Genomic DNA, 27954 nt, shown 5'->3' on the forward strand with positions numbered 1-27954 from the left:
AAAGGAGACAATGATAATTTACTGCTCCTCATCTTTTCAATAGTCCTAATCCAATCCATGCAATGCAGTTTATCCTTGGTTTTCAATGGATTAGAACTGAGGGTCTCAATACGAGTGTTCGAGAGAGCCGATAACATCGCATCTAAACCTCAATTTATTGAGGAAAGAATTTGTTGATTTGTACATGGAGATTGCAAGATCGTCATACAGAGAGGACTTAGGTGGAACCAGAATGCGTCTATAAATCGAAATCCATTTCCACTCCATCCAACCACTTAGTGAAATGAGGCCTAATTCGAATCTTATGCAAGATGTGGGAACACAATCTGGAAGCCCTAAAGATCTTTTCCATATCTTACTCTCAATCTTTCCCCAATCGATATCCAAAGCCAACATATTGCATTCCATACCGAAAGTTATCACTGGGACTACCTTCCCAGCAAATTTTTAAGAGGGGCAACAAAGAAAATGTGCAATATTGTAAACACATTTTTTTCATTTGAGCCACCAAATTAACTATTTTCAGGTCAATGATTGACAGAAGGTTAGATCTGGTGGGAAAAGATGTTATAACCAAGCCCAAATATGTAACCTCTTTAGAAGGGGAAATACGAGAGTTGTCTAACTGCCAGATAAAAGGAGTGAACTTCCTCAAAGGAGGTTTGAAAACGATAATTTTAGATTTGTTAGGATACATTTTTAGGTTGTTTTCTTTAGCATATTCACAAAGGGCAGCAAGTAGGCTTTGCAGGCCGACTTGCGTGTAGTCAAAGACTACCACATCGTCAGCATGGGCTGACCAATTAATTTCTGTACCTCCCAATTTGGGACCCACCAGACCGCTCTTCTCCAAACATTGAACTATAATATAAAGAGAAAAGGTGCCATCAGGCATCGTTGACACACCCTTCTCTCTATTCAAATAGACAGAGGACACCTGATTTAGACAAACAAGACTCTTAAAGAAGATATTTTGTGCAACTCTATTAAGATAGATGATAAATGGTGTGGAAGCCCCTACAGTTTTAGTTTAGTCCAGAGTCTATTTCTATTTATCGAAGCAAATGCTTGGGAGAGGTCTACCCAAGCGCCGAACAATGGGTTTCCTCCCTTTTCAAGGGAACCAGAAGTAAGACACCCAAGAATCAAGGTGTTCAGAGACATGGATAGTCCTCTCCTAAAACCAGTCTGCTGCTTGGGGATAATGCCTGTGACCTTTGCCCATTTTTCTAACCCGCCCAATATAATACCGGAAAAGATGACCCCATCGGCGTCTAAAAGTGATATGGGGGCGATAGTTTGATGGGTCTAAACAATGGCCTTTTTTATAGATGGGAATGACAATCGAGCTTCTCCATGACTCCGGAATTGCTTTACTACAGATATTATCAAACAGAAGCTTTAGGACTTTAGACCACAGTGCAGGATTTAGTTTAAGCACTGCGTTTCTCAGACCGTTCGCCCTGCGGCCTTAGAGGAATACGATTTTTTTAATTACATTTTCAATGTCCTCTTGCGTGTAAGTTAGGGATCACATAGTACACTGGTCAGATTTACATTTCTGGGAATCCATGAAGCCATATACACCAGAGTAGTAATCGCACCAGGCACTTTCCTGTATGACAGTATGTTAGGGATCGGTGATTTGTCCATTAATCGAGCCCACTATCGACCAAAAGTTTCTTGAATTTCTGGCACAGACTGCCTTCAGCATTACCTTACCCTGTAATTGTTTCCTCATGTAAAAATATGATCTCAACTAGTTCCTATAGGTGTTGGCAAGATATTTCAATTAGATCTCCAGGACTTTAGGATCCACTATGTTTTTCTTTAATAAGGATGCCATCTATTGACTTTTTTTTGATGAATTTATGGGACCTGGTTCGTATAATAGGACCAGAAAGTGGAGAGGTTAGCTCCCAAAGGAAGTCACTGGATCGCTAGGTGTTTAACCGAGAGACTATTAATAGCGGTTTTTAACTGATTTAAGAGTCCGCCCACCATTCTCAAACCTTACCAGCCGATTCCCAGCCTGATTTGAGGTCATTTCCTGAGGAAAAAGCAGATTGTCTTTCTTTGGCTCCCCTTAAAATTAGCTTCTAACATGCTATGATCATCTGGATTACCTTCAGTTATCCTAAATTCTATACAGGAGTCAAAGATTGTTTTTGAAGCAAAGATGTAATCCATCGTTGATGATAAAAAACCTCTTTGTCAAGTATAGCTACGCAGAATGTCACCTCGGATACTCCCGTTAAGCATTTCCAACTGCCAGGTTGACAAACTCACACCATGCTTTACCATTAGAGTTTACCTTACTATAAAGACCATTTTGTGAAGTTTCAATGCACTGTGAGTTAAAATCACCCATTATGATAATCTCATCCTCTGGATATCCAACTGAAAAGTCAACCAAAAGATCAGATACATCTACTAGAAAGTCAACCAGAGGAAGAGACACCGTATTCCAGTACAAATTCAGCATAATCCAACTGGAGCTCCTCTCCCCCTCTCTTTCCTTCACCCTTATTGCCAAAATACCATTGACTTTATCCGATAGAAGAATGGAGGAGGCAAAGGTCAAATTACTACAGAGTGATTAGGCCGCCTCTAGGACATCCTTTGGACCCTCTTAATGCCATTTGTTGATAAGTGGAAAAACCATGAACTCTAAGAGGATCCATGCACAAGGTTTTGTGAAAAGAGATCAAATGAAAGTTCCGTAATGTATAGGACTTTTTATCCTCTTCTAAAAAAGAGCCAACACCTCTTGTGTTCCAAGATAAGCATATCACATCATCTGTCACTAGAGTTTCTGATCAGGTATTCCTAACTTAAGGAAGACCTGAGCTATACATTCTTGAACACATTCCCAGAGTGGTGAGATTGAGTTTTCAGCCTTTGGATGAATGTTTGGTGTTTGTTTAGGGGACAGGCCAAGTTCCTTGGATTTGTTGTGTTGCAATAAAGTTGTTGATATTTTGAAACCTCTAATTAGCCAGTCTTTCTCTGCCCGCAAAATTATTTCGAACTCCAAATTTGAATTCATCCGAACTTCTGCAACACTGGTGTCCGGGGAAAGGGGAAAGCTCAGCTGCTGAATGTCCCCTGTTGAAAGAAACTTTAAGGCGGGGATGTTGGACATTTCTTTCAGAACTCTATTTAATGGAGAAGAGTTCCCATTATTCTTGGACTTATTTGAGAGGAAAATTGTCCGCCCTAAAGGGGGGACCACACCATTAATATTTAAATGTGGCAAAACTGATTTATTTATCATGGGAAGGAAACGTTGTTGCGCTAAGCTGTTCCCCACGCCCTGGCCTTCTAATCTTGCATTTCTAGCCTCCAGCAATACCACTCTTGTAGAGAGAATATGGTCAGGTTGAGAGCCTGCCAAGGGACCTGCCAACGGTGGATTGGTCTTTTCAAGTGGGACTGACGGTTTTGTCACCATAGAAGCATTCAGGAAGATTGGAGCAATTTTGACATTTGGAAGAGATGTTTTTGCGTGTTTCTTAAAATGAAATGGGGGCAATTTTCCTTCGGGGTTTGTGCTTCGGTTTGCAATCCACGGTCGCCTTAGGTTCTACAGACATTTCACTCTAAGTCCGGATTCTGGTCTTTGTCGACAGCAGTTTGTTTTTGCTTTCCCCAAGTTGGATTTCGGCCTTTTATCCTCTCCTCTTTAGGAGGCTCTGGATTGTGTCCCTTCAGATTTTTGAGGAAATAATTTAAAGTACTGCCTCTGTTCCTTTTTTTCCCTGTTTGTTTAGTTTGTTCTTTATCATCAGAATTAGCAGAATCTTTTACGACCCTGCTCTGTTTTTTCCTCCTTTTCTTTGCCTTTCCATTCGACTTCTTGCTTCTCTTCCTTTCCTCTATTTTTTAAAGGAACAACCTCCATTATAACACTGTCATCTCCCACTTGGGCAAAATCAGCTAATTGAGCCAACTGTATAAATTCCTCCAAGATAGAAGCAGTTAATGGCGTATCATCAGCTTGGTGATCCGGAAACATGGAAGCCTGAGGGGAATGACAAAGCATTCAGCCTTTGTTACTTCATCCATTTTAGTGTTCAACTTAAAAATCTCCTCTTTCAGTTCTGTCGAATGATTAGTTAGTAAATTCATCTTCTCCGTTTGCATCTGAAAAAAGGGAGGTCAAGAGTGTCAGAGTTTGCCCCTTTGATTCATTTATCGCTGTTATTAATGTGACCATCGAAGCGTTGCTGGCTTCAAGCTCCTTTGTCAATTCTATTAGGGTATCTGACTGTTGCTGGACTTCAGTCTTGAGATTTTCAAAGACTTTCACCAAGGAACTGAGTACAAAGTTCAGAGCCACGATTGAAGTGGAGGCTAGACTCTGATCCTTTGATGGAGCAGGAGAGCGATCTCTTACTGGGACTTCTTCATGAGTCAAAGATTGTAAGAGAAACTGGATTTGAGGGATCATGCCCCACCTCCCTGATGCCAGAAATATAATTTAGATCATAGGAGGAGTCGGCAGGAATCAAAGGTGCTCCCTCAACTTCTAGTTCCAGGGGTATAACTTAGGAGTGAGCCGAGATCGGAGCAGGAACATGATAGTTGTCCACAGTCTCTTCTCCAAGAGGTCTTGAAGCAATGGAAGAGACCGCTTCACAGACAATGGGGAAGTGATTGCCAATAGCGTTCTTTATTGTTGCTGTAGTCAGGGTATAGTTTAGTTCAGTACTGAATATGTTTTTCAGCAAGACATTGACTGGGGTAGATATGTTTGGGTTCTTAGCGAAATCACCCAGGTTAGGGCCCAATCCTGATGTGGCCGGTTGCTGAAAATCTTCAACAAAGCAACTCCGAGATGGAAAGAAACAACCACCCCCATTATTATATGGCCTGAACATAGGCCCACCCTCTACAATAGTTGATTTGACTATCAGATCAGTCATAGAAGACAGAAGTTCAGTCGTGGCCATGCATCTGAGATTATAGGATTCAGTCAAGCTTGCCTATATATTGCTGTTCGTAAGAAGATGGAGAGATCTCTTTGTAACCTTCAGGCAGGGGAGTAGAAAATAGCGAGCGAGTCAAAAGGTACGATCCCGCAGTCCTCGCCTCGCTGAAGTCCATACAGTGCAGGCTATGGGTTGAGTTTAACGAACCCCGCCTCACGTTTGGGAAAGGCCACAGAGCCAGTTACGGGAGTACTCAGAGCAACTTACTTGTACGTTTGTTATTTCAGGAGACCTTCCAAGCTGTATCTATAGATGGCTCCGTAGCCCCTCGTCCACGACTCGGCTCTGTAGGTGAAGTATCTCCCACTTTACTGCAGCCTGCTAACTGGCAACTGCAGGAAAAATCAAATCCACTTTTCGTGCCACTTCTTCCAACCGTCTCCCTGCTCCGCTCGTTCCACTTCTGGAACTCCCAGCATATTACCCGAGAGAGATACTCATGGCACTACTAGCAGGAGCCACACTAAACCATACCATATGGTAATAGCCCCCCACCCGAGAAAACTTTCAGAGCAAAGCGAGAGCTTTGCCATGTGTGCTGGGCTGTTACCAGATTGAACAGCCAACCTTTAGGGTAATTATCAACATTAGCAGCCATCGTATGTCGGAAGTGATGAGGTATGTGGATAGGGAGTGGCTAAAAGAGACAGAAATATAGGTAGGCATGGCGGCATAAAGATGCGTGCATGCTGCTGTGGATGGATGGATGGATGGCTTGGGTGGGTCATAGAGTGCTTTAAGCAGACAGTGTAAAAGGAAGCGAGAATGAATGGGGTTGGAGGGGGAAAAAAGAGGGGAGCAATGGCATCGAAGAGGAAGTTCAGACACAGATGAGCCGAGTGGTGATTGAGGCATATTGCAAACAGGGAGATGATGCCACGGTGGCAGGACAACTTATGAAGACTAGCTTGCCTTCCGCAAGTCCATATTGGCTGCTGCAACGTCAACGTGCAAAGCATGGTGCTAATACAGGATAACTATACCAAAAGTGTTTCTTTTTTTTAATAACGTACTCATGATTATGAAACATTCCCAACAAAAGTTCATAATAAAACTATCACAAAATAAATCTAACAGGATAGTGATGTTTCTCAGCTAGAAAATAGTTACTGGGTAAATAACTTGGAATAGAACAGAAAGGTCTGGTTTGGAGGAGATTTGAATTCCTTCTCTGGCACTTTCTTAGAAGCCATTATCTTCCAGACGTTCTAGGAACTGCAACGTGAGATGGTACTTACTTTTAATCATGTTGACATCATTTGCACCGTCGCCAATAGCCAGCGTTATTGCCTTCTTATACTTTTTAACCAATTCCACAACCATGGCCTTCTGTTTTGGAGTTACTCGGCAGCAGATGACCGCACTGCACTCACAAGCTAAATCGACAAAGTTTCTTTGCCGCAGTTCTTTCATTGCGTCCGCTTTCATTTTTTCAACAATTTCTTTTTGTTTTTCTTCTGGAGTCTTTGGAAATTTTAACCTCAATCTTTTCTTTTTTCTCCGTTTCTTTTCTAGGAGGATTTCATTCTGTAGTACAAGGAGTTAAAAGCCATTGAGGAGACAATTACCAGTTGGGCCAACATAAGCCAAAACACTGCCTGTAAAGCCTTTTACACTTGAGTTGTGCTTTGGAGACTGGTCATCTAACATATGAATTCAGGATAGACAGGGCATACATCCATTTCATTTTTGACCTCGCCACCCCACAATTGATCCAACCCACAACGTCTTGATACAAGCATCTGAGATTGTGCCAAACGCTTTCACACATTAGCACCAGAACTTTAGGAGAATCACAAAGCAGCAGTAGAGGTTACACCACAGTTCGAACAAGACTTGCAGGTAACACCTCTTCAACCTGGACAATAAGCGAACAAATATAACGCGTAGGATACAACACCTTGTCGGTGAAAACACTAGTTATATACTTGCTGGTCTAAAGCCTCAAAAACAATGTAATTGACCAGTTCTGATTAGGAATGCATCCATGACACGAACCACCACCATGTACTGCTCATACGGAATGTTAGGATTGGTTTCTCTGGGCCCCCCATACCCTTTGCCTTCTTTTTTCTGGCTCCTTAACTTCGGCCAGAAGGACAATGCCCAGCCACCCCACTACTTCAACTCCATCCCTTTATCTGATGCAATGTCCTAGCAGCCCATAAGGCTACCAGGGCAGATGTGCTTTCTAAACACCCCATTTGGACCCAAGGGAAATCCCATCAACAGACAAGTGCATTGGGGAGCAGGCTGGTGGAAGCAGTAATTTAGGTTCGACATCTGGGGTGAAGTAATTTTAGCATTATATTGGCCAATGCACCAGTATAGTAATCGTTGAGGTACCAATGCATTTTTCAAACCTTCCTCCTGTCCATTTTGTGGATCTCCCTTTGTGTGACCCATGGGGTAATCCTACAATGATGTGCTGATGTGCCGATGTGGGTTCACAGAGCCCAGCCCTACCCCCCTCTAGTGTGGTTTAAACTAACTTTGCATGGTCTTCTGCCCCAGACAAGCCAAATGAACACTCCTGTGTGGGTGCATCTGAGTATTTGGTGATTTTTAGGGCCCTTGTGATCTGCAGGACGTTAACCCTTTGTCTGGTGGGTAATTGCGGGGCTGACAAACCGCTGAGTGAGCCCCAGTCACTTACTCACTCTTACCTGAATTGCTGTAGGATTGCTACTGTTAAAGGAGTTTTCCTAAAGTCCTACAGGCAGTAAGATTTTAGTAAGCTATCCCAGTGGTTTGTACATCCCCCAACTCTTAGTATCAGTCTGTACTAGTTCAGGACCTTGGTAGAGTGGCAGAGCAGTCAGGCTTATCTTAAAAGGATTTTTAATCTGTAGGTAAATCCACTGACTCTTAGTTAGACAGGCACAACAAAGAAGCACTTACTGTTATATAAAAAGTATATTTACACCAGAATTTTAAATACTTCAGACGTTTATACTAGAACTCTTGGGAATACCTGACAATACTCTTCAAATGGCACTTTGTTTGTTGTTATATTTGAAGCAACATTATAACGGGAAAAGACAATGGGCCTCATTAAACGTAGTGCGGTAAGGGTTTACCGGTACCGGTAAGGGCACCGGTAAACCCTTACCGCCTTACTACGAGGTCCCTTTGCGGGTTGGTACTTTAACGCCTGCTGTTTAGCAGGCGTTCAAAACCAACCCGCAAAGGGACCAGGGTGCCAATTACGGTACCGCAATTTGCGGCACCGTAATTAGCGCCTTCCCCATTCCCATAGAGCCCTATGGGGCAAAAATGGGAATGGGGGAAGGGCAATGGGGGAAGGGGGAATTACCGCCCCGCCAACCTTGGAATAGGGCGGTAATTCCCCTTTCCTCTAAGACGGTGCCGGTATTTTACCGGCATGGACCAAGATGCTAATAGCACCTTGGTCCTCCGCCTACCGTGTAATGAGGCCCAATGTTATCGTATTATCGGTTATTGCATGCTCATGCGGTTTTCAATGGTTTATACGGTAATGCATTTACTCTTCATACACATAGTAAAGTCACTTAAAGGGAGGAAAATGGTTGGTTAGTCTAACATAAGCTTAGTTCAAGGTTCTAGAGACTGTTTCTTCGCCTAGTAAGTCTTTCAAGTCCAAAAACACAAACCTAGCTAGAGGCAGTTCAGAGAGGGCTTGAAGTCTTGACAAGCAGCGAATTACGAAGAGTCCCTGTGGATTTATTCTAGTGTTATTGAAGCAGCAAGTTAACTAACAAGGGAGACCTTAAAGCGTACTCTAGAAGGGGACAAAAGCAGCGGTTTGGGTCTGAGGTAAGAAGGAGTTGCCCTGGATACCTCTACTTGCACTCCAAGTCTCTGGAGCGACTTCTTGGAATCCGGTAAGCAATACCTTTTTCTACATAGTATCTTAGGTTAGAAGAAAATGTTTGTGCTGGATGCTCCACGAAGTTGCAGCTCTGGACCCGACCTCCGGATTCCTTGGTCTGGTGACTCAAGGCAGGACAATGGACGGGATCTCTCAGCAGCACTCTCGAGAGAAAACCTGTAGCACGACTTTCATCAACTTCTTGGTTCACTCTTGCAGTTTTGGCGCCTTTTCTCCAGCACCGACAAAGGACATAGATCACCTGGTCAATCTTCTTCGCTTCCTGCAGTCCCACACTCTGGTGAGGAGGGGATCTGGGCGAGTTGGATCAGGTCTCTGGAGTGCCCTTACGGGTTCAGCAAAGATTTGGAATGGATTCGGTCTTTCCACAATGATGCTGGAAATGGGCAGGTCTCTTGGTATTGGGGGTTCTGCAGCTCTGGAAACTCCTAGCACCTCGGGAAATGGCTTGTTTCAAAGTTAGTCTTGGCACCGTTTGTTCCCACCAGCCAAAAGGAAGAGGTCCTCGTCGGAGCTCCTATGTTGCACAGAAAACGGGGTCAGGACAGCAGTGGTCGCTTCAGTGTTGCAAAGGGTCTGCAGGCATCTCTGGTCGTCTTCTTATTCGGTTACTTCAGCTTCCAGTGGTCAACATGCTTTTCACTCCAGAAGCCTCACCTTATATACAATTCCAGAGCACACTCCTCTGCAATCTCTCAGCATTTTAGAGAAAGGGGCAATTGACTGTCCATTCAGGACAAACAGACCACCTGTGGGAGCTGGACCTATTCAGGCACACTGGCAGAATCAGGACAGCGGGGTAGAAAACTCCTCCCCCACTTCCTGCGTGCCCAGACACCCTGGAGCCTACGCGGGGATATCCAAGGATTCCGCCAAAACACACACACACACACACACACACACACACTCAAATCCCCCTCCTAGAATGGTAGAAGGGCTAACAAAGAACAACTATGCTAGTAATGGTACTTGGGTGGCCCTATTGTGCACTACTGAGGTTATGGACATAGCCTGCGGTATAAAAAATACACAATATTTGGTATAATAGGTCTACTACCACCAGCCATAACTAGGTGATTGTCTATGTGACTAAAAGTCACAGGAGCAGAGAAGGCAGATACTAGGTATCCCTTTGGCACTCCACTGAAGGTGGTGTGTGCCAATCTCTCAGGCTATGGGAGAGATACTAAATATCTCTATCCTTAAGAACAAGGTACTTACCCTTGGTAACGTTCTTTCGACTGGATGTTCCTCCAACTTATTTCTCATTGTTGACATGTGTCCACAGCTCGGTTGCTTCGGAAATTTTTTGTCAGAGGGTGCCCTGCATTAATGGCGTCGGGTCGATGTCCCTCGAAGGCCTCCATCGAGGGTGACGTCATTGCATGTTATAAGTAGCATGCATGGCGCCCGTTGCCTCAGTTTTGGCCCTCCTCGTGTAGCAGAAGTGCCCATAAACTGGGCCTGACCGTACTCAGCCTTGTTTGAACGAAAGGTGTAATAGCATGGGAAATTCTACAGAGAGGCAGGTTGGAAGGGCGATGAGGAATACCTTGGAGGAACATCCAGTCGAAAGAACGTTACCAGGGGTAAGTAACTTGTTCTACGAATGGACTGTGTCCTCCAACGTATTCCTTATCTTTGACAGACTCCCAAAGCAGTACCCATGGTTGGGGGAGGGTGAAGAATTTTGTACATTAGAATTTAAAGGGCAGAGTAAAGCACTGCCTTACCAAATGCCACATCCCGACCATGAGAAGTATCCTCGGTGCTGCAAGGTAACCTTTAATGGTTCCCACCTGAAGACCCTTTTGTGCTAAAGAAAGCAAAAACGATAGAACATCCGGAGTTGAACATTGAAAAGGATTAATATTCTTTTCCCTGCACCAGTCGCAGAACTTATTCCAATGGCAACGGTAGAGACTTTGTTGCCGGCCACCTGGCCGAAAGAAACACCTCCATTACGTCATCCGGGAGGTCCCAATCCTTGTATCTCAACCTTTCAGAAACCATGCATGAAGGTTGAGAGTCTGACCTCTGGATGGAGAACCTGACCTTACTCTCCCGAGAGAACATCCTCTCATTGGGAAGAAGCATCGGAGGACAGATGGACATGTCTAGAAGGTCTGGGTACCACAATATCCTGGCCCAATCCGGAACAATGAGGATCATGTGGGTCCCAAAGCATCTGAATCCCCTGAGAACTTGAGGGATGACGGGGACAGGAGGAAACGGACAGTAGCAGGAATTCCCAGTCCACCACCAATGCGTCTCCTAGAGCTCCTCTCAGAGGAAATTCCACTGAGCAGTACAGCTCGCACTTCCAGTTGACACTGGTCGCAAACAGATCCACTTGAGGGGTTCCTCAAATGGCGAAGATCTGTTGAAGGCCTTCCTGAGCTAGTTCCCATTCGTGGGAGACTGCGCTCTGCTTGCACAGAGCATCCGCCGCTGTGTTCTTCTATCCGGCCAGGTGAACAGCCGACATGGAGATTCCCTCTTTTAAGTGCCCAGTACCAGAGCTGCATTGCCTCTCTGCACAGAGCCAGTGACCCTATGCCTCCTCTCTTGCTGAGGTAATGCATGGCCACTGTGTTGTCCATCATTATCAGGAGATTCTTTCCCCGTACCGACGGCAGGAAAGCCTGCAGTGCTAGTCTGATTGCTCGCAGCTCTAAAAGATTGATGTGTAGTCTGGACTCCGTAGGAGACCAACGACCGCTGATGGTCAGGTTGTCGGCGTGACCTCTACAACCTGTGAGGGAAGCGTCCGTCACTACCGTGATCTCCGGCCATGGTTGCCAAAAAGGTTCTCCCTTCATAAGAGTTTCCTTGCAGGCCCACCACAGAAGATCCTATGAGACCCTTACAGGAATCTGAAGGCGATCCAACATCTTGCCTGAGAACTGGGACCCATTGAAGGGATCTCATTCTCAGACTGCTCTTTAGCACCACAAAAATGCAGGATTGCTATGAGGCCGAGCAATCTCAAGAATTCAAGGGCCTGAAGACTCTGGCCATTCTGAAATTTGTTACCCAACTGGAGAATGTCTTGTGCCCTCACTCTGGGTGGCAAGCACTTCCAAGGATGTGTCCAAAAAAGCTCAGATGTACTGGAGCAGTTGGGAAGGTGTCATATGGGACTTCTTGAAATTGAGGGAGAAGCCCAGTCTGTGAAGGTAGTGGAAAATAACATTGAGATGAGCCAAGGCTTGTTCGGGAGAACTTAACTTGATCAGCCAATCGTCCAGATAGGGGTAGACGTGAATCCCCCTCACCACCCTCTCCTGAGATGTGCTGCCACAACCACCATCAGTTTTGTGAATACCCTCGAGGCGGAGGTCAACCCGAATGGCAGGACTCAAAACTGATATAGTGCGAGCCGCCAACAGCGAACCTCGGGTATTTCCTGTGCTTGATATGGATCGGCACATGAAAATAAGCATCCTGAAGGTCCAATGACACCAACCAATCCTGAAGTTGGAGGGCCTAAAGGATCGGACAAAGTGTGACCATCTTGAATTTGTACTTCCTGAGCAACTTGTTCAAATTTCTCAAGTCCAAGATGGGTCTCAGTCCCCCGTCCTTTTCGGGAATCAAATATGGGGAGTGCCATCCCTTGTTCCTTTCCGCTACAGGCACCGGTTCTGTAGCACCTTTCTCTAGCAGGGTTAATATTTCTTGTACAAGGAGCGGATCTGGAATCCTCAAAGAGTGTACTCCCAGTGGATTGGTGAGAGGCTTCTGTAGAAAAGGAAGGCAGCACTCATGGGCTATTGTTTCCAGAAACCATGCATCCGAAGTAATGGCTCGCCATTCTTCTCGATGCTGAGACAGCCTGCCCCCCACAGGTGAGACGTGAGAGAAGGCCTCAGAGCGATTTTGAAGTGGCAGTAGCAGAGCCTGATGGCAAAGAGGCTGCTGCTTGAGCTGGCTTGGCACCTCTACCTCGTCCACCACGAGGAAACTTACATTGGCCTCTTTGACTGGCCATTCCTCTCGCCCTTCCAAATGAGGAGTAGTAGCAAAAAGATCAACCACTCCATTGCTGTCCGCTAGGACGAAAAGGCTGAGGCTGCCGAACAGCAGCGCCCAAAGACTTGGCGACTGCTTTAGAGGTCTGCAGCTTCTCAAGGCTCTCGTCAGCCTTGCTGCCGAAAAGATGAGACCCATCAAATGGCATGTTCAGAAGTCTAGCCTGCACATCCGGTGCAAAACCAGACTTCTGCAACCACGCAAATCTACGCATCACGGTGCTTGTTGCCATGGATCTGCTGACACTGTCTGCACCATCCAACCCAGACTGTAGGGATTCACACATGGCTTCCTCGCCGTCCTTAATAGCCAGGAAGCCCTCCCTTTCTTCCCCTTTGGGAATATGCTCAGCCGCATAGTTATGCACTCCCACAGAGTGTACGAAAATCTTGCCAAGGCACAAGCGGAGTTGGCCGATTTCAATGCCATACTCGCAGCTGAACATACCTTGCGTGCCCATCCATCCAAACGCTTATCGTCCCTATATGGAGGGATGGTAGGGTACGCAGCCTGTTTCAAGGTAGCCTTGGCTGCCTGGACCACCAGACTCGCAGGAGTGGGGTGAGATTTTATGTATTCATTTTGTTTTTGTATAGCGCCGAGCAGCCCATTCTTTGGTTACATTTAGTTACATACAGGGTTACAGATGTGCAGGCAAGATTAGCGGTTCCATACAACGTTACAGTGGAACTTTGACTTGGTTTGACATGAGTTCAGGTCGTTATGCAAAGTGCTTAATTAAAAAATTTGGTTTTGAGCAATTTTCTGAAGACAGTATAGGATTTTTCATTTATCAGAGCTGTGGGGGGGGGCACTCCAGTTTTTTGGTGCTAGGTATTGGAGCTTCCACCGTCACCAGGGGCTGTGACAGAAAAATGGTTGCTGATGGCATCGGCGGACAATGGCGCTGAAGGCATCGAGGTTCTGACCAGGGTGGAGGACCCGAGAGGCACTATTGACTTGCGGGGCGTCGATGGCTTGGAGGGCATCAAGGGTGTGGACGGTTTAGATGGAGACAAAGACCGTGACCTCTCTTCACGTCTCGAACGATCTTTAGATACCTTGTCCGGACAAGGCCTTGAAGGCTCCCAATGAGGATCATGTCATTTAATCTGGCTCGACGGCGCGCGTGTATCCAAACGAGAACGTTCCCTGCTAGCTTCAACAGAAGGCGCGGACAGGGCTTGGCCCTGCTTTTCAAAAAGCTTCCCACTCAGCTGGCTTCAATTATTTGGACTGGCAACGCACCCTCTCCGGTGTGCCGCATGAAGACGAGGAAGGTGACCAGCGGTGCCTTCTCCTCGAGCGCTTCAAAGAGGACAAGTGGCAGGAACCACTCCTGGATCTTGAACGCTTGGCCTTCTTCCTCTGAGGAGAGTCGCCTCTCGACTCATCGGTCAAAGGCCCAGCAGGCCGGGACTTATGGGGGTTGGACACCTTGCCTACCTTCAGCTTCCCCTTTTGTTCCTGCAAGGCCTTTCCAGTCATCGACTGGCACTTGGAGCACGTATCCGTGTAATGGCCCTCGCCATGGACATCTTGGAGCCGCAGTCCCGTCATTTCTTGAATCCGGTCTGAGGTGTTGTCAGAGTGTAAGACGGAGACCTATCGAACTTCAACAGCAAACACTAGCAAGTACGAGGCGCGCTGAGTTTCACGAAGCAAACACGTTTGCGGAAAAAACAGAACTGGACTCGAGAAAAAAATGTCACAGTAGAGGGTGCAGCGCGTCGATGTCCCTCAAGTCAGTGTCCCTCAAGTGAGTGTCCCTTGAAAGTATCGGCACTGACATCACCATAGGTATAGTCTCGTGCAGCGTCCGTTGCTCAGTTCCGTTTTTCTGCGCTTCGAAAGCCTCGAAGACGCAATGCTCGGTTCCTCAGTAAATTCTTCATTAACTGCAATTTCCTTAAAGTAATCTTCAAATCTACGATGGCATCTTCGTCTGCTTCGACACCACGATCCAGTTTAAAAAAATGCTGGGATTGTGGAAAAAAAGAGGTTGTTAACCGATCCTCACAGGATCTGCCTTTGGTGCCTGGGCACAGAGCACCAGTGTTTGGATTGTAAGGATTGTATGTCCATGACGGTGAAAGCCTTGAGGGAACATAGAGGGGAGCTGGAGAAAGATAAGACCGTTAAATCTTCTATCCCTTCGAAATTGTCCTCGGCCGAGTCGAGACATTCTCTCCTAGTCATCCGAGGAAACATTCCTGCTCAATAACTCGAAGTGGTTCTCACCACTCATCCAGATCGAGACATCCCAAGAAGAGGCGTCATAGATCACCTTCCTCTTCTAACTCACCAGAAAGGGTCACCTGCCCCACTTAACAGCTCTCCAGCTAAGTGGGAGGAATTTCGCAAAAAAATGCTAAGGGTCTTTCAGAACGCGATCTTGTCCCCCTCTGAGATGCCTAGAGGTCATACCCCGGGTGAAAGACCCGAAAAAGAAAAACACTGTCGTCGACCTCAGCAAATAAAAGCCCTTGAGATTGTCATGAACCCTCGAGTAGAGACAAAGGCCCTTCGTACATGACTGCGTCATTCACGCCATAATCGAAGGCACCTTCGACACATAAGACAATGTCATCGAAACCTCATACCCCAACCGTACCATCGGCACCGGGGGTGTCGAAGGATCCATCGAAGGCATCGAAAGGGGCCTTGGCCCCATCGACGACAGTAGAATTCCGATTATCTCAATGACATTGAGGTCATACTTAAGTATATAGACACCTTCTGTAGTTTTGACGAGGCCTATGACGTCTACATCGACAACTACTACCCTATCTCAAGCAGTGTCGACCAATCTGGCTCCCTCATCGCTTGAAGTGGGTTTTACCCCCTTTACCACGCTCCGACTACTTCAGAACTTTGTCCTCTATCTATGAAAGAGAGGACTCTGATAATGAAAGGCTGTTTGGCTTACAGACTACAAGAGTTCCTATTCCAGAGTAGCTAATATCAGAGGAAGTCTGAATAAGATCTTCAGGAGTCTCTACAAGATGCCAGTGGCATAGATACTACTCCAGAGGCCGGCCTCGGCAGACCAGAACCTGGAGAGCATGCAGAAATGTCTTACAGATCTCTTACGGCGAGAATTATGGAATTTATGGGGTGGTCAGCACCTGCATCCTCTTTCCAACAAGATGATTTAACAGACATCTTAGATAAAGGGCCTCAAGAAGACTCTATAGTTCTTTTTCATGCAGCATTACAGAGGAAGATAGCTGCAAATTGGGAAACACCAGAGGTTATCCCTGCAGTAACAAAAAGCTCTCTGCGAAGTACAGAACGTCGGCCTCAGATCCTCTGTACTTCAGTAAGCATCCGACCCCAGAGAGCTTGGTAGTGCAGGCTGCGACTTCGTCAAGCATTAAATCGGCGTACCCCACTATACTCCAAGATAGAGACATCAGAAAATGTGATGCCATGTCCAAAATTCTTCTCGGCATGCAGCATGGCACTTACGTCTGTTAACACCACTTGCACGCTAGCGACATTCAGCCACACCCTTTGGGAGTGCCCTTCATCGGCGGCTGACCGTCTCCCAGAAGGGGAGGAACGAGACGCATTCTTGAATATCATCAAGGATGGGAACGATGCGATGTGCCAGTCCCTCCAAACAGGTTTCGACTCTGCTGATACCATCAGCAGAGCCATTGCGGCGAGTACCACAATCCACAGATTTGCGTGGTTGTGGAAATCTGGTTTTGCTCCTGATGTACAAGTCAGACTTCTGAATATGCCCTTTGACGGCACCTCTCTATTTGGCAAGAAAGCTGATGACAGTTTGGAGAAATTGCAAACCTCTAAGGCGGCAGCCAAATCCCTTGGGGCTGCAATTTGTCAAACTCTAAACCGCCCCACAGGTACTTCCTGGTGGGGGAAGCCCTTTCGTTTTTACCTGGTATTCGGAAAAGGCAGAGGGCAGCCAGCTCAAAGGGGCCAGAGACGATTCACCCGTGTTGGACGGGGAAAAGGTATCAAGTCTGCTTCAGCAGGTGCTGCTTTGCCCTCAGCATCTGCGTCAGCCGCTCCTAAACCCCTCTGAGGTCTCTCCACACAAAACACCAGTAGGCGGCAGGTTAACTCAACATCGGACAGAATGGCAGACTATTACGTCAGATGCTTGGGCATTGGATACAATTGCCCAGGGTTACTGCCTGCTCTTCCTACACACTCCACAGAGTCATCCACAGGGGAGCAACTCTGAGGTTTCCAGACCCGCTCCTTATGCGGGAGATTTTAGACCTGCTAAAGAAAGGTGCCATAGAACCGGTGCCTGTAGCGGAGAGGAAACAAGGGTTGGTACTCCCCTTACTTCCTAATACCAAAAAAGGACGGAGGATTGAGACCCATCTTGGACTTGCGTGAATTGAACAAATTCCTCAGAAAGGACAAGTTCAAGATGGTAACCCTTTCTCAGATCCTTCAGGCCCTCCAGCTTCAGGATTGGTTGGTATCTCTGGACCTTCAGGATGCTTACTTTCATGTGCCAATCGATCACAAGCACAGGAAGTACCTGAGGTTCGCCATTGGCAGCTCTATCAATTTCGGGTTCCGCCATTTGGGCTGACCGCCCGTGAGGATCTTCACCAAGTTAATGGCAGTCGTGGCAGCAAGTCTAAGGAGGGAAGGGATTCATGTCTACCCCTACCTGGACAACTGGTTGATCAGAGCAGTGTCCCCGGAACAAGCTCAGGTCCATCTAGATTATGTTCACCACTTCCTTCACAAGCTGGGCTTCTCCCTCAACTTAAAGAAGTCACAGAAGATTCCATCACAGAGACTCCAGTACATTGGAGCAGTCCTGGGCACATCCCTGGGAAAAAGCCTTGCCAACCAGAGTTGAGGGCTCAAGATATTCTTCAGATGGTGACCAGGTTTCAAAATACCCAGTGTCTACCAGCCTTCGACTTTGAGGTTGCTCGGCTTCATGGCATCCTGCATTTTTCTAATGCCAGAGGCTCGCCTGAGAATGAGATCTCGCCAGTAGGCGCTAAGGACCCAGTGGTCGCAATTCTCAGGAAGAATTTCAGATCTCCTACAAATCCCAAACAGAGTAGCACAGGACCTTCAGTGGTGGGCCTGTCGGGAGAACATCTTGAAAGGAGAGCCATTTTGGCAACCATGGCCAGAGAGAACAGTAGTCACAGATGCCTCACTCACGGGGTGGGGAGCCCATGCCAACAACTTGACCATCAGCGGCCGTTTGTCTCCATCGGAGTCCAGACTACACATCAGCCTATTAGTGCTGAGAGCAATCAGGCTAGCACTGAAAGCTTTCCTGCCATCAGTACAGGGAAAAAGAATTCTGATGACGGACAACACAGTGGCCATGCACTACCTCAACAAAAGAGGAGGCGTAGGGTCACTGCCACTGTGCAGAGAGACAATGCAGCTCTGGTTCTGGGCAATTCAAGAAGGAATCTTTATCAGCAGTTCACCTAGTCGGAGAGAAAATTACGCGGCAGACTCTCTGAGCAGGCAGACCACAGTCTCCCACGAGTGGGAACTAGCTCAGGAAGTCTGTTTGCAACAAGTGTCAACAGGAAATGCAAACGATATTGCTCAAGGGAATTTCTTAAGAGGCGCTCTAGGAGACGAGTTTGTGGTGGACTGGGAGTTTCCACTTCTGTATGTGTTTCCTCCAGTCCCCGTCATTCCTCAAGTGATCAGGAGGTTGAGGAGATTCAGGAAACCCATGATTCTAATTTCACCGGATTGGGCCAGGAGAACGTGGTATCCGAATCTTTTAGACATGTCCATCTGTCCTCAGATTCGTCTTCCACAAAGAGGATCTTCTCTCGCAAGAGAAAGGTCAGGTTCTCCATCCGGATATCAGGACTCTAAACCTTCATGCTTGGTTTCTGAAAGGGTGAGATACAAAGATTGGGACCTCCTGCAGCAGGTGTAGAGATAAGGATATTGACCCTTTTTCATGAAGTACACCGATGGTGTTATCTTTCCTACTATATTTAGCAAGTTCAGGCCTTCAAGTTGGCACAATCAAAGGTTCCTCACTGTGCTATCAATCCTTAAACGCACGGCTGAGGAACCTTCATATTTCAAGCTGCCTCTAGTCATTCAGTTTCTGAAAGGGTTGACTAATGTCTCTCCCCCCTCCCTCAACTCCTTTTCAAGTTTCCCCTGTGGAATTTAAATCTAGTCTTAAAATGTCTAATGGGTACCCCATTTGAACCTCTTCATTCCTGTCCATTGTTTCTCACTCTAAAAGCAGTCTTCCTAGTGGCCTTCTGCCAGAAGAGTGAGCAAACTACAAGCTATATCTTGCAAACCTCCACATACCATCTTTCACAAAGATAAGGTAGTTCTTCAAGTGAAGCCAAATTTCCTCCCGAAGGTTGTCTCAGAATTCCATATCACACAAAAAATAACCTTGCCTTCATATTACCCTCTCTTCCTCTTTCCCTGGGTGAGGAGGAGATTGCACAGGCTGGATCCAAGGCGTGCCTTGAGTTTTTACATTACCAGACTTGCAAGGATTAGACAAGCAGATCAGTTGTTTGTGGGGTATGCAGGACATAAGCTAGGTTTACCGATCACGAAACAGACCATCTCAAGATGGATAATACTGACTATTAGAGTGCTATATATTGGCAGGAAAAGATCCCACTCAACACCTCAGGGCTCATTCAACCAGGGGTATCGCAGCCTTGTCAGCTCTCCAAAGAGGAGTTCCAATTAAAGACGCATCTGCGGCTGCCTCATGGTCGTCTGCACATACTTTCACTAAATTCTACAGTCTAGATTCCTCCACTAGCCAGGAGACTACATTTGGGAAAGCTGTGTTGCAGTCTGTGCATCTTTAAGGAAATCATTACGTTGTACTCCTGCCTCCTATACACATTTCGGCTTTGGGAGTCTATCAAAGATAAGGAATACGTGGGAGGACACAATCCATTCGAAGAACAAGTTACTTACCAACTGTAAAGTTCTTTCGACTGGATGTTCCTCCCACGTATTACTCATCGGCCCACACATCCTTCCTCGTAGTTGAAGCCTACGCTCCCTCAAGGGTACTAACCATATCATACCGGGCAAACACATCACTTCAAAACGGAACTGAGCAACGGATGCTGCACAAGACTATTTATACCTATGGTGACGTAGCGCTGATACGGAGGTCTTTAAGGGACACCGACTCTAGGGACGTCGACGCGCAGCGCCCTCCCTACTGTGAACAAATTATCCGAAGCCAGCAAGCTGGAAGTGGATTTATCAAAGATAAGGAATACGTTGGAGGAACATCCAGTCGAAAGAATGTTACAGTTTGTAACTAACTTGTTCTTCTGGCCCTAACTCTCTAAAAAGTAACTCCAAGATGAAAAGGGTAATTAACATTTGCACATTTTCAAGGCCAAAGACAAGTTCAAAAGGGAAGGCATAACTCCAGCACAAAAGTTACCAATGGATAACAAGTTCACATTTCCTGAGGATTGCTCCCTTGCCCAGGATTTCTCTTCACAACTCCTAAGGGCACGAGTCTTCCTCAGAATTCTCTGCTCAACAAAAAAATGGCAAAACAACTTGGCTGTTGGTCACAATTTAATAGGATACCTTGTGTACTCCCCTGCCAGGTTTCTTCTCCACTTTAATGTAACCTTTTCTCACAATCTGGGCTTTGCCTACTGTCTTCTCCTACCAGGACATGTGATTCGCTTTACACACTTGCCAATTTGACCTTGCCTGGTATACTCTCCTGCCAGGGTTTTCTCATTTGTTTTACTTGACACACTTGCAAACTTGTATATATCTTGCATTCATTTCCCCTTTTTAAACATTGGTCCCATATTCCCTTTTATGTGCTTCCTTTATCTTTGTGTGTCCTTGATAAGGTTGCCAAAGAGCCCCAATGGGCCAGTTTCCCTCTTGAGGACTCGATGGCTTTCTATGGTGACTTTGGTAAGGTTGCTGAAGTGACAGGGTGTCCCAGCTTCTCTCCGGAGGACTCACCCGTTTTCTGTGGCATCCTTTGGTTCTCCCGCGGTGCATCCAGTGGCTCTTCTGCATCTCAACCCCGCTTCCAGGGCTCACCGACGTCCATTGTCGGCATCTGTGTCCTATGTGGCTTCTGCCTGTGGTGTGCTTCTCAGTGTTCAGGTGGCGTGGATGCTGCTCTCGTGCAAATGGCAGGAAGTCTTCTCCTCTTTTCCTCGCATGGCTTCTATGCGTGAACCGGCTCCTGCAGTCTTCTTTCTCTGGCCTGCCCCTTGAGCCGGTAGGCTCCACTGTCTTACTTGCAGCACAGTAATCCCTCAGTCAGCACAGAGAGGACAAGGCTTCACCAGGCAGAATCTCTCCCCCGTCAGCTGGTTAGTGTTTTTAAATGTCCAGTCACCTATCATGCGCTTGCAACCACTAGAGCACATCTTGTGCTTCTCACCTTTATAGAACCTCATTACTCCATTCAACCTTTCTGTTGCAGTACTTTCATGTGCATGAAAATGGTAGTCAGTTCTTGGTAACTTATGTATAGAACTTTGGAAGGTATTCTCAGTAGCTTCCATGTTGGGCTGAAGGGAGCCATGCCAATATGCCATTAAGCATGGGGAATTGAAGGAGTATCCCTTAAAGGAGACGGGGGAAACCATGTCTCATCCTATGAGGTCGTACAACCCCTCTGATGTGCACCTCCCCCCCATGTGGTCCTCCCTCATATAGCTGCCTCCAGGGTCAGGTAGTGGCTGCCGACCCCTGGCCACATGAGGAGAAGTTACAGCGGGGAAAGGAGCAATGACATCAGATTCATCACAACAGTCACGAACATCAGTTTTTGTTTCAGGAGAAATGAAACCTAAGTTGACCTTTTCAGAGCAATTACTTCAGTTTCTCATCAGAACACTTAGGCAGTGAGCAAGAAGGAAGTTATTGGGGCCTGCTCTCTACGATAAGCAAGAAGGCGCATTAGCCTCGAGAGGAGAAAGGCTGATGGGTTAATTGCAGACCAAAGTCTGCAAATGAGCAGCAAAAGGCCTGGACCGAGGATAAATAAAACTTAATGTGCACAGTGTTTAAGTTAAAATATGTGTATCATGCATTTTCCTACAGGGTTGCATATAGATTCAGATTTTATTGGAACCGTTCCATTATCACTGTAAAGTTTGGGACAAGGCACATGTGCTGGGTTAAGTCGTATAAACATTCAACCTTGGTAACCCAAGCTACAACCAAAAATTTGTTTTTAGCTTCCCAGAAACTGTATAGAGTCAAGATTTGGGGAGCTAGTAGCTTAGGGAATCATGCAACTATATCAAACTTGGTTATGACACACATGTTTTGGTCTTGCCCAGTGATTGAGAGTTTCTGGGGAGAAGTGGCGCAAAAACTAGCGGACAAAGGGGTCACGCTCACTATAGACACGGCCTGGGCCTGCCTGCCTGTTAGGAGGGTTTCCCAGACCTCGGAAACTTAAACATGTTGGGAAATTGAAGGACTTGGCATATGTGCTCGCAAAACGAAGGATTGCCATGGGATGGAAGCAGTGCCATAAAGCCATCGGTGGAGGTATGGTGACGGGATTTGCAAAAATGGGCGGAGGCTGAAACGGTGCTATGGCAGGAGGCAAGTAGCAAGTGTGGGGAAGAAGAAGTGAGTACCCTGCTAGCATGGAGAGTATTAATAGCAGGACTGTTTGGAACAATAACGGATTCTGCAGTCTCAGAAGAAGATGATACCCTGCCACACGCAGCAGATACGGAATGAGAGGGACAAACAAGCTCGAGGGGGGAGGGATTGGGGAGCAGTGGTCTTGACTAATTGATGTTCATGTGTTTGTTGCAAAAAAGCGCTGCCAGTTTGGTTTGTATTGTTTGTTTTAAAAATAATAAAAAAACGTTTAAAAAAGAAAACTATATCAAACTTGGTGACACTTATGGGTAATTTGTTAAAAATCAGCATTCAATCATGCAACCTTGTGCAAACATGGGAATCGTTAAGAGAAGCTAAATATGTATACATTAAGTTAATTTTTAAAATGTTTTTGCCATGTAGGACTTGTCCAGTGAAAAAAATGGACTGGTGTGAAAACAAAAACTCCAGTGGGTGCATTCATTCCTCCCACAGTTTAAGTTTCCTAACTCCAGGAGCCTATCCCCAGAGAGAGGCTGGGGATTGGGAGTGGAGAGGACCGTAGGTGTCCAATCAAAATTTTGGGCCAATAAGCTAGCACTTCCTAATTTAATGTTTAGGAGGTGTGGTTTTGGAGGTTAAAAAGTAGATGCACAATGAGAAAAGGGAAGGGCTGCCTTAAAATAACCTGGGTGCAACTATTGAAAAAATGCTGCAGAATTAACATTGCCTGGGAGATAGCAATTGGGAAAGACTAAAAAGAGGCTGGGATCTTTGCACGGAGAGCCAAATGGAGGGATGAATGCTGGTGGCTATACATGACTAGTGCCTGACCAGATCCCTGTTTTTTTTGATCAGCTACCTTCCCCTTAATTAATGGGTGGTGGTATGGACGTAGACCCTTCATATTTTACAAAATAACTAGCGTAACATACACCATTCTAGCATACCTTAAAGGTCAATATCAGTCAGTAATTCATAAAGTCACTTCTGTCCCCCTTGTTAAATATCGAATTATCAACAATTGCTTCCAGGAAGTGGGATTTCAGCGCCAGGGAGATGCGGTCCCTGGGCTTGAGGCCAAGGATGAGTCGCGCGGTTCTGTTCTGGAGGAGTTGCAGAGGCCGGGAGATTGAAAAAGAGGTTGTTGCAGTAGTCCAGCCTTGAGAGAACCAGGGCTCTGGAGACAGTGAGCCGCTGGGGGAAGGTGAGAAAAGGAAGATTACCTCTGAGGAAGTGTATCTAGTAGTTGGACTTTTTAGAGATGTCTGATATGCGAGTGGAGAATGAGCGTGGAGTCCAAGATGACCAAGAATTTTTGCTTCGCAGGTGGGTGCAGGTGCAGAGCCAAGGGAAGCCGGCCAGAGTGAGTGGGAAAGCGGGAGCAGGAGTCCCAATGCAAGCAATCTCAGTCTTACTGGCGTTGAGGCAGAGGTTGTTTGCAGCACACCATGACTGAATTGCGGACAGTCAGATATGTCAAGGTAGAGGAGGTGGCAGAGGGTAGGCTGAAGGAGATTTGTGTATCATGCGCATAACACCGGAAGTTAGAGATGAAAGTGGCAATCATGCTTGCAAGTGCAGCCATGTAGAAATTGAAGAACCAGGGGGATAGGTTAGAACCCTGGGTAACGCCACAAGTTGAACGAGTGATAGCAGAGAGAAATTACCCAAGTTCCACCTGGGAAGTGCAGTCGGAAAGGAAGGAGGTTAACCACGCCAGAGCCTGAGCTGTAATTCCCAGGCTGTCATGTAGACGTGCAATCAGGAAGTCGTGGTTTACTGTGTCAAAGGCAGATGAGAGGTCAAGAAGAGGGCAGATGGAATGTTAGTGTCAGGATTTGAGAGCAGTGTTCAGAAGAGCAGTTTTCGTGCCTTTGGATGCTCAAAAGCCAGACTGATGGTCGTGGAAGTAACCAGCAGTTTCAGTATGGAGGGTGAGCTTAGAGATAGACCATTTCTCCAGGAGTTTGCCCAGGAAAGGGTGAGAGAGATAGGGTGGTAGTTTGCTGGAATGGAGGTGTCGGCAGAGGGTTTCTTAAGTAGAGGGTGCACAAGGGAGTGCTTAAGAGAAGTTGGGAAAACTCCAGTGGCAAAAGTGATTGCAGAGATCAGCCAAGGCTGAAGCGAGAGTGTCAATGCTGTCCTTAATGGTTTTGGAGGGGCAGGGATACACCTGTTCGGATGATGCCTTCATAGACCAGACTTGTCTGGCGACCTCATCAGGTGTGACAGGAGTGAGCGAAGAGAGGAGAAGCAGTGGAGGGGCCGAGGGAGGCTGCAGAGGTGTTGGTGAATGCGGTGGTGTGGAGGAGAGGGGAAGGGATGTCTTGGGTTTTTGCAGTGAAGTGTGCAGCCAGGGCCGAGCAAAGGTCCGGGGTGGGTTTGACAGATGAGGAGGCTGCTGCAGGATTGGCCAGTTCCTTACCTACTTTGAAAAGTTTTGCCATGTTATTTGAAGCCGTGGAGATGCAGGCTTAAATAGAGACTCTTTTCTTGGTGTGTGTGCAGAGTCAATATTGCCTTTGAAGAAGGCAGCAAGCCAATTTGGCAGAGGGTCCGCACGACGAATTCCATTTCTGCTCAGCTGCCCTACACTTGCGTTTAAGGGAAGCCAGATTGGAATCATACGAAGAGTTGCTCTTTTTGGAATGCTTCAGTCGGACCCTCATGACAGGGGAAAAGAGCATCAAGGGTGTTAGAGATAGAGAGATTGACGTTAGCGAGTGCTGGTGGAGGTCCGCCGCAGGAGTAGTAGGTTTAGGCAAAGGCAGCTGCAGTTGAAGAGGGAAAATCAGTGTCCCTTCTATCACAATGGGGCCCCCAACCAGAAGAAGCACCCCCGACAGAATAACCATTGACTGTATGAGGTTGCACCAATCCCCACTGCTCCCAGCATAAGCACCACGAATAGTACCCAGCCACCCAACCATACAACCCTGCGGTGGTACAAACTTTATCCAATCCAAGCAACAACAACGAAGACCGAGCTGGAGGTGATTATATGGACCGAATCGATCAACATTTCTGCAAGCCATGCTGCAGGTCGTTAGAGAGTCCATGACGACAGAGCTGCGTTAGACAGGAAGCACACGTGCAACCTGCACATTCGGGACACGCACCAATCCACACGAAGAACATACGTGTACAGTTCTATGAGCTAGAGGACAGGGACATATACATACTGTCTGCATGTTTATTATTTTTCCACATAGGCTTGCTACGGCACCGCAGAAACGCAAGATGCCAGAAGAGCTTGTGTATATGCTTGCAGATACAACATGCTATTAACCCTATGGATGAACAGGAGCATTCAAGGGACCTGACTGACCGTGACATGCCTTTAACCTATGGACAATTAGGTCGAATGAATAACCGGAGGCGAAGTAGGCCTTAGGCAATTCCAGCAAACCAGAATCGTCTCACAGAAATACAACGCAGCAAGATGCTGTGCAAAGCAGAATAGCCTGGCAGAGGCCGCAGCTGCCAAGGCCACGATGTTGCAAGTGACATCCTTCACCCACCGCGCCACGATGAGCCTAGCTACAGGAGAGAATATCCCAAACTAAAATACAAATCGAAGTAATTCGGCCTCACTAGCGGTCTCCTCACACATGATCCGGCTTACCTGGCATGATGCCAAGGCATGGAAGCTGGGAAGACGCTGGGAAGACGCAGCCGTCTCACGTCTGGGACCGAGCTTGCAACAAATTGCAACAATCCTCCTACAACATGCGCTGGGAATGGACCCCTCTCATGGCATTAGTAAAAGCACCCCATTGTTACACACGGTCAGTCACACCTTGCAAATACACACTGTACGTAAGCAGGTGTCTTGTGGGCTGAGAACAATGTTAGTCCCAGGCTTGTGGGTCAGCGGCCTGACCAATGAGGACACTGGGGGATAGGAGCTAGCGCCGGGAATCCCCAGCCAATCAAGGTTTCTAATGTAACAGTTTTCAGGTAACAATTTCTAGGGACGACCCAAGTATACCACCTGACACTATCCACCACTAACAACGCACACTATATGTTCATATACTGGACCTACCACTCTGGGAGCCAACCCAGAGTGGCGTGCGGTTAAGGATTTGGTAAGTGACGCCGATTGTGACGTCACAAGTGTACAAAAGTGTCCAGCGAGCCCAAAATCTGCAAGATGTGCCTGGACTGGATTTTGCTCCATGCGTATGATCCCTGCTTGTTTGTCATAATAAAACAGCAGTAACCCTTTGCTCCTTGTGTGGACCTCGACTTCTTTTGGACATTGGAAGGAGTTCGGGCCTTCCGAGAGCTGGCGGTCCGCAAACCCTAGGTGCAGCTCTGCAGACCCCAGAATTTACCCTTACACAGTTACTCTGTTCATGGGTCTGGTGACTGAGACCGATTGGCTGTGCCAATGCAATAGAGGAGAGCTTCAAGTGTGATAAGACAAAAGAGTGGTCCGTCCAAGAGAGTGAGGTAGTTAGAGAGAGAGCGGGAGGTCGGTAGAGATGAAAACATCCACTGTGTGTGGAGCCAGAGGGTAAGAGAGAAGTAGAGAGAATCGAATAGGTTGCGGAAGGGTCGCAAGGAGTCATGAGAGTCCAGATGGATGTTGAAATCACCCAGCTGGAGGAGTTGAGGAGGAGAAAAGCAGAGGAGCCAGATCAGCCTATTCTGATAGGAAGAGAGTGGACTGTCCTGGTGGCCAATAGGTGGCCATAAGGGGACAAAATTTAGGAGAGAGTGAGAGCCTGCAGACTAGCCACTCGGAGGAATAGGCCTGAGTAGGGATGATGGACACAGGTATCCATTCTGGGAAGATCAGGGCCACTCCCCCTCCTGTCCCCTTGGGCCTGGGTACAGAGAGGATCATGTATCCTTCAGGGAGGAGTGTGTCAAAGCTTATGACAGAGCTTCCCTTGAACCATGTCTGCGTGATGGCAGGCACATCAAGATCTGTGAGTTCAAGGAGGTTGCAGATGTCAGACGAGTAGTTGACAGCAGAGCGAGAGCTAAGCGTGGCAATATGGAGCAGCTTGCCATCTTTGAAGGTATTCCGCCTAGGGTGCAGGGGACAATGGTCCCACCCACCCCCCAAGGGTGGCAGAAGAGCCAGAGGGATAGTGGAAGGTGACGGAGGAGCCAAGGCTGTCAAGGGAGCCTGTGCAGGGGGGGGGAGGAAGGCACAGTAGGCAAGAGAGCCTGTGCAGGGAGGAGGAAGGCACAGCAGGCAAGGGAGCCTGTGCGGGGGAGGAGGAAGGCACAGCAGGCAAGGGAGCCTGTGCAGGGGGGAGAGGTAAGGTTTGAGAGGCGAGGTAGGAGCCTTTCAAAGAGGAGAAGGTTGGGTTGAGGACCCTGAACCATGATGGTTCCATTCAGATAGACATTAATGAAGACCATGGAAATGGCGACGAGGTCAAGGAGGACCTGCCAGCAGGTGCCACCGTTAATGGGAGAAGAGGCGATAGGATA

At 47.0% G+C, this 27954-nt stretch overlaps 1 protein-coding gene across 1 annotated transcript in view; it reads right to left on the bottom strand.

Annotated features, from left to right (window-relative positions):
• Positions 1-27954, bottom strand: part of ATP8B1 (ATPase phospholipid transporting 8B1) — a 958513-nt gene that overhangs the window by 262645 nt on the left and 667914 nt on the right. Inside the window, exon 22 of the mRNA XM_069627043.1 lies at positions 6233-6521. Within this exon, the coding sequence (XP_069483144.1) occupies positions 6233-6521 (289 nt within the window). The remainder of the gene's footprint in view (positions 1-6232; positions 6522-27954) is intronic.

Source organism: Ambystoma mexicanum, chromosome 6p (assembly GCF_040938575.1).
Source record: "Ambystoma mexicanum isolate Mex_15411 chromosome 6p, UKY_AmexF1_1, whole genome shotgun sequence".
Taxonomy (NCBI): Eukaryota; Metazoa; Chordata; class Amphibia; order Caudata; family Ambystomatidae; genus Ambystoma; species Ambystoma mexicanum.